Consider the following 16,552-nt stretch of genomic DNA (forward strand, 5'->3'; position numbering starts at 1 on the left):
ATGGCAGAGAGAGGTGGAAATGAAGAAGTAATTAACTTGAACAGCTTCCGTAGTCACAGAGGAAAAGGTGAGTACCGATTTGTGCGTATTTTGAAACTCTTTGTAAAACTCTGCTTCCAAGCAGCAGGACTCATAGATACTAAACTTGCAGGAGTGCTGTTAATGGGAACCTGCTAGCAGTCTGTTGCCATGTCATACACTGCTCTCTTACGCTTACTTTACAGCCACCTACAGAAAATTCTTCTTATGCTGACATGCAAAATATTTGGCTCTTGTCTTTCTGATGTTGTACTGCCTTAAGGCAGATTGCTAACCTCTTGGGAACACCATGTAGAGGTATTTCAGGAGATCTGAGGAGCTTAAGGTGTTCTACCCTCCTGAGGACCTCACAGGAGAGAGGTGTCATTTGCATTCCTATCCTCATAGGGCTGTTTGCATTGGCACCCACTCCTCCAAGAGCAGAATTCATATCGATACTTTCAGTGTATGCCTGAAAGGTGATAAGTGAATACTCGTGCATACTTATGCTATAGCATAAGCCAAAACGTTGTGTCAAATTGTAGGGAAAGCGTGGCTGTATGCTGCCTCTGCAGTACAGAAACCCTCTGTTTCTGGCTGGGGTGTCTCTCTTGAGTTCCAGTAGCTGTGCTTAGTGGCATCTATATTCCACTCTTGCGAGCCTTGAGGGACAAGGTTGTCATCTAATAGCAGGATATCTGCTCCCACAGTCAGGGGCCTACCTCTGTCTTGCATTAGGTACTCCTACAAAGTCACACTCTTTCAGAAGAGGCTGCATTGCACAGGGAACCTTATCTCTCCTCTAGAATGGACTGCGCATTAATAAAAGAAAACATACCGTCCCCGAGATACTGAACGTTCAGGACTTCTCTGCAAAAATTAGGAAGTACTATGTACATGGCTTGTTCAGAATAACTTTTGCAGCAGCTTGACTCATGCTGAAGTTTGGGATAGAAGAATCTCTGCATAAGTGTCAATGAGTGATTTTCATGCATGTGCCATTGTGGTCTCTTGAGCTGTAGTTTGTGCACGTGTTTTGCTCGGAGAGCTGAGGGCAGTAGGAGTGGCTGTAACAGTAACTTGCAGAGGAGCCAGTGACCTTTGAGCGCTTCTTCCCTCTTGCTGCAACGCAAACGTGGAGATTGCTTTTTCAGATGTTTCGGTGCTTGTGTTCTGTAATTTCAATTAATCAACTTCTAGCAAATAGCAAACTTTACTTACTTTACTACAGACTGGATAAACCGCAGGGACGAAGGTCTTATCATGATATCAGATTCCTCGGATGAAGAATTACCTTTGTTGCTGGAAACACCAGCAGAGCAGCAGCGTGAGGAAGATGACGATGATGTAGTCATCTTGGCAGAGGTAACTTTTCATTCTTGTACTTGCCCTGCTTTATTCATGGCCTTTATAGCCAAGTCCTGTGCAAATATCTGATGCATTCCTTAGAGAGTCCTGTCTGGTTACAGTAATTTACTTGGGATGTCTGAAGTGAATGTTGAAATTATGGCATTTGGATGGCTTTAAGTGTTTAATTGTATTTTGGGCACAGGAGGGGAGAACTATATTATTGTACTGCCTTGTAGTTAAATTTATACTTAACAAAGGCTGTAGCTTCCATAAAGTTATCTGTCTTAATCCAGAAAGTTGGAGTGCTTTGTAGGAGGACTTCATGTTCCTTAAAAGGCAGGTTTTCAAAACATGCCTTGTTTGACCTTGTATGCTTTATATGCCTCTCTGCTGTTTGGATTCTTGTTGGGCTGTTGCAGGCACTTTCATTTTTGCAGTTTTGCAAAGCCAGCTCACCTGATAAATCCCTTTTCATTGGCACAGGCATTCACACAGAGGAGGGCCAAAGGCTTTAGCTTAAGCTGATTATTTTAAGTGTTTGATTTCATATCTAAGCTATTTTAAGAATATATTCCACTTTTCTGTTAAATAAAGTAACCAGAGGCATTCAGAAAATGGGTTGTGAAGTTGACCTTTCTGTTTCTTAGTTGAAAACAGTCGCAGAGAATATTCAGCCTGTGTTGGCATACAGCAGTCTGTCTGCCGGAGGCAGGAACAAGGCCAGAGATTAACGTTTTGAGCTTTGATTCCTGCTGCCTGTTTAAATAAATTGGTGAGAATGCAAATATGCCATCAGTTCCTGCTTCCCAGACTGTTTTACTGGGAGGGAATTGGGGACTGAGGTGAGCTCAGGAAATTATTCCAGTCTGAAGTCCTGTGCATCCCCTGTTCTGCCAAATGCTCTTCCAGCACCTGGGGACAGACTGAGGATGGAGTTTGGTGAAACAAAGATGTATGGGTTGCAGTTTTATGCCTTGTTAAGCACCTTGCTAAACAAACTTTTCATCTGTTTCCCATCAGAAATTTGATTAAATGCAAAAGATCATCTGGAGCGAGGATTCTGACATGCAGACAAGAACTCCTACTTACTCTTGTCTGTCTTCTTTTTAGACTGCAAAGCATCAGCATCTTCTGCGTCCCAATGTCATCAGACCTGCGGCTCAATGGCAGGGTGCAAACACTGTGGGAGAAGGAGGATCTAAAAGCGCTGTCGAGCCCTTGAAGAGCATATATCTGCAAGATGAGAACTCAGCTCTGCTGTGCCAGGGAGACCGAGATAATCACATGGTAGAGAGCAATGCTGGACCAAGTAGGGATGAGAATATGAACTTTGCCTTGCAGCAGCCTGGACCGTCAGAGCTTACTGGCCCCAGGTTTGAACTTACAAGTAACCAGGAGCCTGGCCCAAGTTTGATTCCAGCAATAAAGACGAGTCCGCAGCCTGTTGTTAACAGAGAAGGCTTTAGTCTGGAGAATGCAGGTCTTCTACCACAACAGGAGGAAAAGGTGGAAGCCCAGGGATGGCAAGGAGAGGACTTAGAGCCAGAGCAAAATGTCGGAGGAACAGCTGCTGCAACTACCACAGACCGGGAGATCCATGAGAACAGCCAGCTGAGTCACTCGTACTTCCAGCCGTTGGAAGGTGAGCCACATGCTGCAGTAAATGGTTGTGCTCCTCAGCAAGGGCAGCCTGAAGCAGACTCAGGATCTCTGAGGGCATATGGAGAAGAGGCTCCCGGGCCAGCCTTCCCCCGACCTGAGCCACAGCAGGATGGGATTCCAGGTCCTGCTTCTCCCCAGCTGGCACATCCACCAGAAGAAACAGGTCAGCAGGCAGAGAGAGACAATGAAGAGCCAGGTCCAGCATTCCCCACACAGGGCTCTCATGAACTTGGCTCTAGTAATGTTCCAGAACAAGGAGCTGCTGGGCAGGACCAAGACCTCACTGCGCTGCTCATCAGAGAGACAGTAAGTGTTCCCAAGGCTTGTTTGCCTTCAGTGTGCATGCTATTTTCAGACAGGTTTTTCAAGGTGTGTAGTGTTTCCCATGCTCAAAGCACAGCTCTGTTGACTTCAGCTGCAAATCCTCTTCATTTTGGCTGAGACTCAGCTGTGTACTGGGTGAAGAGCGTGCAGTGAACTGTCTTGGAGAACTTTGGTTTGAAAGACTAACCCCAGCACTATGGCAGAAGTGGTGAGAGGATGCGAATCTTGTGAGATTTAACAGAACTTGATTGCAGGGTCTCAAGGGCATGCACAGTGAGGTAAAATAATACGGATCTGTTCCCTTAAAAGCTACTGCCCTCTCAGTTCTGCTTGTTTGTTTTTGTCTGGCTAATTCCTAACTCAACTGTGTAGAGCTGGCTTAGGGATGGATGTAGAGCTAAATGAGCAAAAATGAGACACTAAACACTAGTAGAGGGGTGAGTTAGAGAATGCTTAGAGACAGATGGCTGAGAGCCATGGCTGCTTTCAGCTGGCTTTTCTAGAGTACTTTGGTGCATGGCCATATAACGGCTGCCATGGTGGTCAGGGCTTGCCCTTGCAGTGTGGATTTCCAAGCAGTAGCACTGAGGAATTACTGCATAAGCAGAGTGAAGACTTGTGTATGTTAACTCCTCACGCTCCTTTCTGACTCTCCGTGAGGGGCACTAGCTACAAGAACTGAACCACCAAGAAGCATACTCCTTAACCTTTGGTGTGTTCAGCAGCTTGGGCAACATGGTGTGTATTTAAAAAACAAAACAAAAGTATTGATGCTTCACGTGTCTAGCGTTTTCCCCTCCAGTGCACACTCTTCCCCTTGACTGCTAGGGAGGAAGGGTCTCTCTTGATGCCTTATGGAGTACTTTTTGCAAACAAGTGTATTATACCACCACCATCTCCCCCTCCAAGTCTTCCCTGCACAATCCATATCTGATTCTATTTGGGAAAACTGGGGTTGAGGAAAATATTCTTCAAGTAGCAATCCAACAAAATTCAGTTCTTTCCAACTGAGACCGTGTTGATCAGTGACATGCTTTGAGATCGGCAAGTCAGGGTTGCTTGACAACCCTGACCAGTCCAGTCTTGCAAAGCAAAATATCATACGGTGCAATTGATGCACCATATGTGTACAGAATGTACAGACATGTACAGAAACCCAACGAAAGAGAGCAGCAAAGGGTGCTCTTTGCTATGTGGTGGCTTTCACATGCCAGTAGAGGTTTTGTTGTCTGCTCTGATTTCATTCCTAGTGTGTCTGGGTGCTTTGGGTGGGTATATGTATTGTTGGGTTTTTTCCTTCTGCTTTGGAATGTTGCATTCAGCACACAGTCTGGAACTGTTTAATCTTCTGTCTGAAGGTAAATACTAGCTTTTCTTCTGTTGTAGATCATACCTACTCACCTCTCTTCTTTCTATCCAGACTGAATCACTTGTTAGGCCAGCTGCTCATGGCCATTCACACCACTATCCATATTCCTCTTGTGAGAGAGCTGTTAGCAATCATCTTGCAGAGCGAAGGAAAGCCAGCAGCTTGCAGTATCCAGGCTGGATGGATATAAATGGTCTCTTGAAATCCGTTTTGGCGCTTATTTCGGGAGCATGCTGTATAATTACCTATAAATCTGTCTTTGGTGCTGTTGCTAGGTTATGCTACACAGCTCCTCTAATACCTGCGTAACCTTTAGCTTTTCCTACTGTAGGAAGCAAGATTCCCAGATGTGAAGAAGGAATATATTGAACAGCTAATCTGCATCAAGAACTGCTATGACTTAAATGTGTAAGTATAGAGCTAAGAGCCAGGGTGTGTCATAGAACAGTCTGGCTGCAGTCACATTTCCATTTCCCCACCTGCTAATGATGCTGTTCTTAGAGGATATCCAGGCTGGGAGTCAGCACTGTGGTAGTGCCAGAGCAGAGAATTTTTTTTTTCCCTTCAATTAGAGCTTTTTTTAAATGCTCTCTAATTCTGACATTGTGTTGTAGCTTCTCTGCTTTTAAGATCCTTTGCTTATTTAAAGGTATTATATTACATATAATTTCCTCTTAACTATTACTGGGGTTCTTAAAAAGGGTGTGTGTCAGGATTAAGTTATTGAGATGACTTCTATAAAACATAGTACGAAGATGGGTTGATGAGTTTTTTTGAAGTTTTGAGTGAGTTAAGAAAATAGTTTCCTGCCTCTTCATTTCACTGGCTTTTGACTTTTTCCAGGTAAAGTTGACACTGTTTTGGACTCCCTTATTTAATGTCATGATGTTAGCTTTTGTCCCCTTTACTTAATCAAGTAGCAGTGGTACTGCTTGAGTTCTCTCTCATCTCATTGCACATACAATAAAGCAAACACATTTAAGGGCAGGTAGCATTGATTCTGGATATCTGTTGGTGGACTGATTTTGGTCAAACTGAGCAGAAATGTGAGCCAAGAAGGGGAATAAAAGGAGTGGCAAAGCAGTGTGAGGACTGTTGCGTTCTTAATTGTGTTAACAGCTCAAGAATACCTTAGTGTTCATCATGCTTGATACCACTGGGAGTCATGTTAGAATCAAAAGTTTAAAAAAAAAAAAAATCGTTAACCTTATTGATAAGTTGCATCATCTCCCTACTCTTTTGGGTAAAACTTGCAGAGCTGAAGAGCGAAGGATTGCGTGTGTTGGCACCAGCAACACAGAGGGGAGTGTGGTTTGAAGTAAATCACTTGTGATTTGTGTCTGATGCTTAGGTGGCCCCTTTCTCTCTCTGCAGCTGTCACTGCTATCTCAAACATGTTGTAACTAGTTATTATGTGATACAAGAATGAAAAATAGGTTTGGTTGCCAGAGTATTCATTCTATCTTGTATGAATCCAATGCCCTTTCCAGTTAACTAGGGCACTAATTAAGCAGTATTCAAGTGCGTGAGGCTTAGAATTAGTTACTGGACCATAAATGAGTTAGCTGGCAAGGGACTAAGGATGATCCCACCCATTGGGCCCAGATTTCCTATTCTGCTGCCCTTGCCCATGTTGTGAAGTCATGTCTCCAAAATAGAGCTTCTTGGTTAGAAATTCATCATTCTTTCTTGTCTTATTGAAAGCACTTTCCCTGCAGTGGTGGTGTGGGCAGCATGAGAGAAGCTTTCAGGTGCCCACAACACGTACTTGGTGCACCTTGACATGGATGGTTGCGTTGGGAGTGTAGGAGACCGGTAGGGCCATTCCTCAGGGTGATCAGGCCGTTGAAATAGGGCATCTGGCTGCAGGACCCTCTCACAGATTGTGTGAAAAAACTTGTTATTGTGTCCTGCGGGGATTTAGCGAAGCCTGATAGAATTAAATCCCAGTATCGGCTTTTATCAGTCTTAATGTGTTCCTTCCCTTTTTGCTCCCGAAATCTCTTCTCTCCTGTTGTGTGCCACAGACCCAGCGAGATGAAAAGGTGCTTACAGGCATCCCTGTAGGCCATCTACAGTGTCTGCTCAGCGGTGCGTTACCCACTTACTGGATGATAAAGATTTCTCCTCCATATTTTTATTCCTTTAACCAAACTATCCTTTGAGTTGTCACTGTGTCTTTTGTATTAGAACAAATGGGTCAAAGCACTGGTCAGCCTCGCTGGCAGGGTCTCTTTGATCTCCACGGCATGTCAAGCTGAATCAGGCTTGAAATATAATAAATAAGGGTGGCTGGCTTTGGGCAGGGATGAGGCTTTTAACTGGCTCTGTGTCCTGTGGTGCAGATATTAATGAACAGTGCTGCAAGTGTGCGTGCATTGCGCGCTGGGACTCACTTAACTAATTGTCAGACACTGAAGGTTAACATCCCTGAAAATCCTGAGCACTCAAATGGCAGCATGCAGAATAGTTCCAATGTATTCTGACTGTGCCCCAGCTGAAACCCTTGCGTTTGAGCTGCGGTGATTTGAGCTCCTTGAAGTTTCTGTTTTGTCGGATTAAAACAGTTATCTCTTACAAAAAGCGTGGGGAGGAGGCCTGGAAGCTATTAAGTGCACAGTGCCAAGATATTTTGTTGTTTTCCAAAATGAGTGTCTTAAAACTTTCAACCCATGTGAAAGATAAGATGTGGGAGCTCCTCTTAGCAGGGTATCATCTATTCAGCCTTTGTGTGCAGGAGCATTCAGTCTCAGTCAAAAGCTTCTGGCTCAATATGTCAATACCTGATTAAACAAAAAGAAATGCCTCCGCTTTGAATGTGAAAGCAGGGCTAAAGTAATCGTGCCTTGATAGTGGGTTAATGCTTCAAGCCAGTTCAGATTTCTTAATTAGGGACTGATTCTGACATCAGGAATGTAAATTAGCTGCAATTATGTCTTTGCTGCAACCTAGCACCTTCTCATTCAGAAAGTTTTACAAATGTTAATTGCTTGTCCTAGCTCCTTTCAGAAGGATATTATTCTACAGCTGGGGAAACTGAGGAACAGCTTATGTTACTTGACCCAGCTAGCACAGCTGGTTAGTGATGGTTCAGAATAAGCTGTGAAAGTCTGATTCAGAGAGAGAGCCTACAGCAAGCTTCCCTTTCAAAAGGGCTTCTGAAGCATTTGTGGATCTCGAGCAATGGGATATACTGAAACTACTCGCTAGGGTCTTTTCTAAGCCAAAATATTCAGACTAAATTTACCTGACAAAATTCTGATTGTTTGTGGTAGGCCCTCGGGTATGCTGCATCTACAGGCTAATATGCATTTTTAAAGGTGATTATTTTCTAAATGCTGTTCTTACTAGACCAGTTTCTAGTGTGACTTGAACAATGCTGGTGTGATTTCAAGCTTTATAACAATGAAACCTGTATTCAGAGTATGTATTGTATGCAAACACAGTTTAAACATGTTTCTGTCTCTGCTCTAATGTGAAAGTAGATCAAGACTGGAGGCTTTAATTCAAATTTGAATCTGTAATTTTCCATCGAGGAGGACCGCAACCTTTCACAGGTTTTGCAGAGGTTTGCATCTATGGAAAAAGAAGCATTTGTATTAGCTGCAGTAGATGGCAGCTGGATTTCGATTAATGCTGTGACTGTTTGTTCTTGTATGGTCCTCATAACATTAATTCCAGAGTAGTGGAACGTTAGTACACCTTGACTCTTAGTTGTTCAGGATTTGACATGTGCTCAAAGGAGGCAGCACTTTACATGGCCCATGGGTGTGAGTGGGGAAATAAGCCTGCTTGTTCACCTCCGGCATGTAAAGATGTACGTTGGTTAGTAGTTCACCCATACAAGTTTCTTTTATGTAAATATAATAACTGAAAGACAAGCCTATTGCTTTGTCTTCTGCAGTCATACAGCTGATCATTCTTCACTTAATTCTCAGTTGTTTACTTTCAGTTTGCTCTAGTCTGAGACCTCCCTTGGTCCTTACAGGACAGGCTGAGGCTTGCCTGCCCAGCCTCATAATTATAGGATACTAAAACCTGGACAAGCGAGGAATGAACCTGAGCTTCCAAAACTCCAAAGTAACTATATTTATCTTTTTAGACTTTGTAACTTTCTTCTGGAAAATCCAGATTACCCAAAGAAGGAAGGCAGAGTGCTCTTAAATCCCAGCAGCAGCCTGCTTGCCAGCCAAGATGAGACCAAGGCAAGTGAGAGTATCCTTATCTACAGCATGCCTCCCATCCAGTCTGTTCGACCTGAGCGGATCTTGGGATGTCTGGTGCTATTAGTGCATTTTTTTAGAGTGCCTGGATGAGCCACACCCAGGCTTCTGGGTGCATTTAAGGTGGTACTAAACAGCACTAGTTAATTGCTTGCAGGAGACTTTCTGTTTTGCTTTTGTGTAGCTGCACCATGTCTGCTCTTTTGCCTTCAGCGAGACCCTCTGCCCTGCCTGCCTGCCAGCTACCCTGTCTGAAGTGTTCATTTTGATAACTGGTACAAGTATTCCCTGGTCATTCTGTCACATGTGGTAGATTTGGCTCTCGGGCCTCTCTTGCGTGGCCTTTAGGCATTGCCTTTCAGCCTTCTAACTGCAAATCTCCCTACAACTTCTTGATTTTATTCATTTATTATGTCATTTGACAAAAAATTCTCTTTGAGCCACTTTGAGTATGTTGAAATAACTGTGGGTGGCCTGAGAGAAAGAAATGCCAAATACCTCTTTCTACTCTTGAAAGCATCTCTCAACCTCAAGCCAATAAAGTTGTTCACCCTTTATAGTAACCTGAACATATCTTGTCCTTGCTGTCTTGTGCATCCACACACAGTGGCTTTAAACTGTGTGGCGTGGGTCCTGCCAGGAGCAGAGCTGCAGCATGGTGCAGCTCAGGGCAGGTTACCCGCACGAGTACGTAGACCTGTAGGCTTCACACCCATTCTGTCCTCAAAACTGATGGTTAGATATGTGCTCAGAACTGGGTGCCGTGTAGCCTGATTTTTGGGTGGTCTTGCAGAAGGTCTTGATCGCTGAAAGAGTGGTTTGGAGTGTTCTTGTGTGTATTTGTAGCAATCTTTATCTTTCACATTTTCTCCTTAGGTGCCTAAAGTGGATTACTTCGACTTTTCCAAACTTGCCCCGCTTGATCAGCGGTGCTTTATTCAGGCAGCTGACCTCCTTATGGCAGACTTCAAAATGCTGAGCAGCCAAGACATCAAGTGGGCACTACATGAACTCAAGGGACACTATGCAATCACACGAAAGGTTCTCTGGTTCAAGTCTGTTTTCCTTCCTACGGTTATCTCCTGTGTCTGTGGCGAGCAGTGCGATGTCTTTTGCCTTACTGTACCATCTGCTAGTGTGTGGTTATGGGGTTTTTTTTATAATCTTCCTTTCCTTTTAAGAAGTATTAATCCATTTAGGATTTGCAAAATTTATTGGCCAGACAGAATGCTGCAGGAAGTTTTTACTTTTGCCTAATAGGAGAACTGGGGAAACGCTAGCTAGGTGATGCATTAAACCGAGAAGTGTTCCTGTATGTTGCCGCTGAAGTGCAGTATAATTGCCAATAAAGCCTAGACATTTAGCTAAATCTTAAAACATTTTAACTGCTACTATTAGTTAACTGCCTGCATGTAACTGAAAAGAAGCCCAAGTCTCACTATCCTGTTTCTACTTATTATAACTTGTAGAATGAGTCCTATATTCCCTGTAAAAGAGTTTCACTGTAATGGAGCTGCAAAGACACTTAAGTGTCAACAAACTGAATGTGAATGTGGCTTCAAGCTTTTGACTTGGATCTACTCCTCTGATATGCTCCTCTTGCTTGAGCTTCTTTCTCTACTATTCCAGGACTTAACTAAAACAAAAACCCCTTGTCTCTTCACTTGCTTGATTCAACACTATTGGAGCTTCTTTTTCTTTTTCTTTTTGAAAATAAAAAAACCAAGCCAAACAACAAGAAAAAAACCAAACCAGCTCTCTTGCATCAGAGTGGACACCAGCTGTATTAGAGTTAATAGCTGAGGTGGTGTGAAGTATTGTTCAACTATGGTTATTATGGAGTGATTGCTTTATGAGTACGTAAAGGAACAAGGTGGGCAAAGGAAAGAGGTATACTTGCCTCTATGAGGTGTTTTGCTTTCCAGTTTTAGATCAGTCTTATGCACATGTTTGTACTATGCTTCAGTTAGAAGTATGTGCTCCTGCTTCCTTCCAGGAACAGAGAGGATTTAAGTCTGTGTGGTGTTTTCTAGGCCTTTTCAGATGCTATCAAAAAATGGCAGGAGCTGTCTCCTGAAACCAGTGGGAAACGAAGAAGGAGGAAAGAAATGAATCAGTATTCATATATAGACTTCAAATTTGAGCAAGGTAAATAACAAGCTGTGTGTATTGTTCTCTGTGCATCGTTATTGTAAGCAGAACTGTCTTGCAGTATAAAGTACTGATCTTGAAAAGGGATGTGGTCCCAAAACAGCTATGTTTCTGTCACTGTCTGGTATCTATTTCGGAGATACTCTTCATTAGTACCTCTGCTTGGTACGGTACTGTCTGAGATGCTGTAGTTATGCAGCTGGTGGTGTGTGGAAGAAGAAGGATTTAAGCTTTATTCTGGCTACTCCATCATGTTTCATTGTGCCTTTAACTCTGCTTTAGGGGATGTGAAAATTGAGAAGCGCATGTTCTTCCTGGAGAATAAGAGACGGCACTGGAGGACCTATGACAAGCTCTCTCTTCTCCCACCGGTGCTACTGGAGCAGGAGTTCTACGAGCAGAAAGTTAAAGAGATGGCAGAGGTGAGTGGTAGGAGCTGCTTTGATCTTGTGGTGGAAACGACTTCAACTGCTGTAGAGGTCTTGGCCCTAAGCATGGAAATCTGCCTCTTGGAGAAATACAAACACGGAACAAAATGTTGAATAGCTGACTACCTTTGCCCCTTTACTACCTGTTAACATGTATGACTCTTCCCAAGTAACTCGCTTTTGCAGGAAAAAACTAAGCACTGGGTTTCATATTTACTTAAATATATAGCTGCCACTTTTGCTTCTGAAAACCTTCCATATATCCATTAATGTCAATGTATAGTCCATGATACAAAACTGTTCTGGACCTCTTTTTGCTACAAAGTAGTAAAAGCTTTACTAATTAATTATTTCCTCTAATTGTTAGCAGGCTTCTCTGCTGCTTCAGGGCTTGTAATCGCAGCTCAGTGTTGGTGGCTAATCATGACCAGGCCCAAGGCAATCTGTCCGCTCGCTCTGCCTTCCACAAGTTGGCAGACCTGTGTCTCCAGAACGTCTTGTCCTGTGCTGAGGACCGTGCGTTTCAAAGCAGAATCACGCAGCACCCGCTGCTGTGTTTGTCTTCCTCTTGTAGTCTGAGGGAAGACTGAATTCACAGCCCTGCACCTACAGTCCTTTCTAAAGTAGCTTCTTAAGATCCATGTCTCTTAAGCAGGTGGATAGTGTCTCCTTTTAAACACAAAGATAACATTCCTTGGGGCTTTCTCTGGAGGGGCCCACTGGGTGAGATCACCTCTGCCCATGGAAACCTGAACCAGCAGCCCTCCATAATACAGAATTCGGTTATTTGTTCTTGCTGCCTTTGCTTCTCCCATCTGTTTTAGCTGAATCATAAATAGCTTAATGGGTTGGAAGGATGGGCTGAGTGATGTTGTAAGCAGACTGTTCCTTTTATGGTGGTTTGTAAGTCTTGAGATAATGTAAAAGAGTGTAGAGGCTGGAAAATTGCTTTATCTGTTCTGTAACTACAGATGCACATGTCTCTCTTGCAGCATGCAGACTTTCTCCTTGCTCTGCAGATGAATGAGGAGCAGTATCAGAAGGTCAGTATCTATAGTGTGGTTCCTTGAGTTCAGCTTATGCATTAGACGCTGTTTTGCACTTTCTACTTTGCAGACTTTTTTGGCTTCTGGAATGGAGCTTTTCTGAAGCTGCATTTGCACTGTGCTGCTTTTGCTGAGCTGACAAAACCTGCATAGTGTGTGTTGGCTGACTTTTAGAAAAGGTAGACAAGAAGCTGAGACCAGCAAGACAGTATTGATGCATGTAATGATCTGTAGTAATTCGGTCCGCTGCTGCTTGTATCTCTGTTGGCCAGAACAAACACTGCAATAGAATAGTACCAAGTTTGCTCTTGCTACCACCATTGTGGCAGTTTGAAACAGATTTGCTGTTGTTGGAGCTCTGCCAGTGGAAAGGCCTTCCCCGTTTGCAGAAAGGACTCTTTAAAAACCTGAAAATCAGGTCTTCCCCTTTAAACAAAGAGAGAAAAGTTAGAAATCGGTTTGGCAGCTGTGGATTACCTTTTTGTTCTCAATGCCTGTTTCTTCACAAACTTTGGAGAAGATGTTGGACCCCTGAAGAAGTGGGCATACTTACTTTTTAACAGTGTCAAGCTTCTCCACCCCTGCAGTGAAGAGGCCAAGACAAGGTGTCTCCAGGCAGATGGGTAGATGTTCCTTTAGAGGGCAACAGACCTGAAGCTTGGTTTCCCCCCATATGAACAGTGTGTACTCTGCTGCTTCCCTGCGATTGCAGCTTCTCTGCCTGTGAGCTAAGAATTATTAAACACTGGGTGTTCTGTAGCTTTTTGGAACCTGTCAAGCAGGACATGTAGATATTAAGTTACTTAAAACTGAGTTTCTGGTTGTGCTTAGTGCGTTTTGACCACCAAATAGGATATCTAATGGAATGGTGTATATCTGCTCTTTTTTAGAATTAATGCTGGCATTGTATGTGGTTTGCAGTTGTATGTGTCTGTATGTTGCTATAGCTATTGATGCTTTGATGATGATGCTAATACTTCTGTTTATGGCTGCAGGATGGTCAGATGATAGAGTGCCGCTGCTGTTATGGGGAGTTTGCGTTTGAAGAGCTAACTCAGTGCGCAGATGGTCACCTGTTCTGCAAGGAGTGCCTAATTAAATATGCTCAGGAGGCAGTCTTTGGCTCTGGGAAGGTAAGAATTTCCCAACTGGGAGATTTTCCCAACCAAGAAATTTCCTGAGGGGAAAATGGGTAAACTGCTCTTGGGAGATCACATTGTTTGCGTAGTGTTGTTGCTTAAATCATATGTAACTGCATTTCCCAGGAAATATTTGAATGGAATTGTGTCCTGAAATCCAAATCCAACAAGTCAGTCTCACCAAGTGAAGCCAACAATTTCACAGTGGGATCTTTGCTGAATAGGATTTCAGTTTTGCTAACCTCCATCTTTTGTGCTCTGTGCTTAGCAACTTGAATTATTAGGAAAACTTTCTACAGCATTCATAGTAACAACAATAACTTGCACTTGTCTGTTTGTTTTATTTTCTACTTAATAAACCAATGGTATCTGCGTAGAGGACACACTCTTATTTCTGACTTGGCCAGTCATCTTCTAGCTAAGAGCGTTTGTCCTTCATAATATCACTGTGATCCCAACTTAATTTGTGGGTTGGCTTCTCAATGATACTACTAACCTTAGTCTCCAATTTAGCTAGCAATTATCATAGTACTTCGCTGACCTATGAACAAGTCATTAACCTGCTCTGAAGTATGCATGCTCCTTTGCCTCGAGATGTGGCGATCAAATCGTGGGATGCTTTTGTACTCTGGGCTCCATATTTCATGTAAACATATAAACTGGCAGCTGTATTTAATACGACTATATTGACAAGGATGCAACATGCTGTTGATGAGCAGAGACCATACAGTAATAACGGGCTGCTGTGTGGTCACAGTGGACTTTGAGTGACTGAATTGTGATTCCAGGTATTAACACATCTTTATGCCCAGTGTTTGTTTGAGGCCTGATCTGTTTGATTAACTAGTCCTGGTCTTTCCATTGCAAACCCATTCTCTGGCAGTCATCTGCTGACTTAAGCTCTATTCTCTCTAAGCAAGGCTCTGTGCTAGTTTAGTTGGAAACGTTCTGGGTACTGAGTCTTGCTTCTTGCTGGTATTGTACTGAATGTGAGTTCTCTCCTTCCAACCCTAGTCAGAGCTCAGCTGCATGGAAGGCAGTTGCACGTGTTCATTCCCCACCAGTGAGCTGGAGAAAGTGCTTCCAGAGAACATCCTCTGTAAATACTATGAACGGAAAGCTGAGGAGGAGGTGGCTGCTGCCTGTGCAGATGAGCTTGTCAGGTAAGTGTCCAGCATAGGATGTAGACTGCACTTAGGATTGTAGAAAATGGTTCCCTGGAACCCTAAATGTGTGCTGACTATGAGATTGGTGGCTTTCAGAGAGCTGTGTTACAAATTCAGGCTTCTGCCTTCCCAGGTCTGTTTTTATTCAGGTTGGTCTGCCTTTGACTAGGAGCAGATTAAAATTCAATAGACTTGTCTCCCCCAAGACTTGCTTGCCAGCTCTGTGCTGATCCTCTAAATTACATGGTCAAAAGCAGTGCTGAGCATATAATATTTTGATTGCAAAGAGGGAAGTGATCGAAGAAATATGAGCAAAAAGGCAGTAGTCAGCACATCCTGGTGGCAGGCATTTAGTTGGCAGCCTTGTTAACTACCACATAGCTATTTGACTAGATCCGCTTTCAGCAAAGATAGTTTGGCACCCTGCATTAATGGCATTTTATTTTGGGCTGCAGGTGTCCATTCTGTAACTTCCCAGCTCTACTGGACAACGATGTGAAGCGGTTCAGCTGCCCTAATCCCCGCTGCAGAAAGGTAATTAGGGGATACTTGCCATTTGGTCTCTTCTGGTGTGTTGGGCAGGAGAGCTGGGAGGACAACTCACACTTCCTAGTAGCAGGTGAATGAATATCTAATGTGGCTGCGTGGGGCAGTGGTGAAAGTATTTGCTGAATCCTGATGATGTTCTGTAAAACTGTGTGGCTGGGCAGACGAATTTCAGGGAACTATTGGTAAAGACAACAATATTGCTTTCTTTCCTTGGAAGAGGTTGGCTAAAAAAAGCTGCTAGATGCTTTAGGTTGCTGTCTTGCATATACAGAAATGTTTTAGGTAAACAGGGAGCTGGGTGTTTAAAAGACATAAAACAAAATTGTAATCTTTTATCTAATGAAACTTATGGAGAATGAGCTGAAACAACCTTATGTGCTATCCTTAAGAGAATTAGCATCTGCATTTTTCTTTTATGCTGCTGCCTGAACACAGATTCAGTTGGAAGTGACAAAAAACTTGTTTGAAGAGTTCACTGAAACGTGTCCATTCAAAGGGCAGAAGATCTTTGTGCTTCTCTCAAAGTTTGCTAATAGCCATAACGGGAGAATCGTCAGGCCCAATGGGGGGACGGAGTGGGGAAAACTTGCTGCTGCTGCACCATCTGTTCTGGGGAAAAATAGAAGCATAGAAATGTGTTTTACCAATCTCCTGAATGTATGCAGAACCCTGCTTACATCTGGTGCCAGTGAGCCAAGGCCAGTACAGTATCAGTTTAGCACTGAAGCTACAAGGCATCTTGTGTAACTTTAGCCACAACAATGAATTCTCGTGCAATATTCAGGGAACTGCCTGTCCCCCAGCAGAGATTTCTGCTAATCACTGAAATTCCTCTTGAGTACATTAACCTTATGCCTGTAGCAGCCATAGCTTTGGGTTCTCGTGTTGATGTGATACTGCCATTTGCCTGTATTGAGAAAGTAATAGGAAATCAAATTCTGTTGTGTGGAAAAATTGAAGTGGCCAGCAGTGAACTTTGCATTCTGTAGTGAAAATTAAACTTACTGGCAGGGGAAAGCTGCTTATGAAAGATGCACAATTCCATTTTGGATGTCTAATCTCCACGTATGTTTTTCTAATGTCCACCTCTAACATTTGGGAAAGAAATGTGATTCTGGTGGATCATC

The 16,552-nt window shown here is 43.3% G+C and overlaps 1 protein-coding gene across 1 annotated transcript in view; it reads left to right on the top strand.

Annotated features, from left to right (window-relative positions):
• Positions 1-16,552, top strand: part of RNF216 (ring finger protein 216) — a gene marked incomplete at both ends in the record, with an annotated part of 62,876 nt that continues 46,324 nt past the window's right edge. The window contains 12 exons of the mRNA XM_082006552.1: positions 1-67; positions 1,250-1,383; positions 2,479-3,336; positions 5,055-5,131; positions 8,826-8,928; positions 9,823-9,987; positions 10,980-11,094; positions 11,380-11,519; positions 12,518-12,568; positions 13,567-13,704; positions 14,725-14,873; positions 15,332-15,410. Coding sequence (XP_081862678.1) covers positions 1-67; positions 1,250-1,383; positions 2,479-3,336; positions 5,055-5,131; positions 8,826-8,928; positions 9,823-9,987; positions 10,980-11,094; positions 11,380-11,519; positions 12,518-12,568; positions 13,567-13,704; positions 14,725-14,873; positions 15,332-15,410 — 2,076 coding nt within the window. The remainder of the gene's footprint in view (positions 68-1,249; positions 1,384-2,478; positions 3,337-5,054; positions 5,132-8,825; positions 8,929-9,822; positions 9,988-10,979; positions 11,095-11,379; positions 11,520-12,517; positions 12,569-13,566; positions 13,705-14,724; positions 14,874-15,331; positions 15,411-16,552) is intronic.

This window comes from Phaethon aethereus (assembly GCF_964289735.1).
Source record: "Phaethon aethereus genome assembly, chromosome: 15".
NCBI lineage: Eukaryota > Metazoa > Chordata > Aves > Phaethontiformes > Phaethontidae > Phaethon > Phaethon aethereus.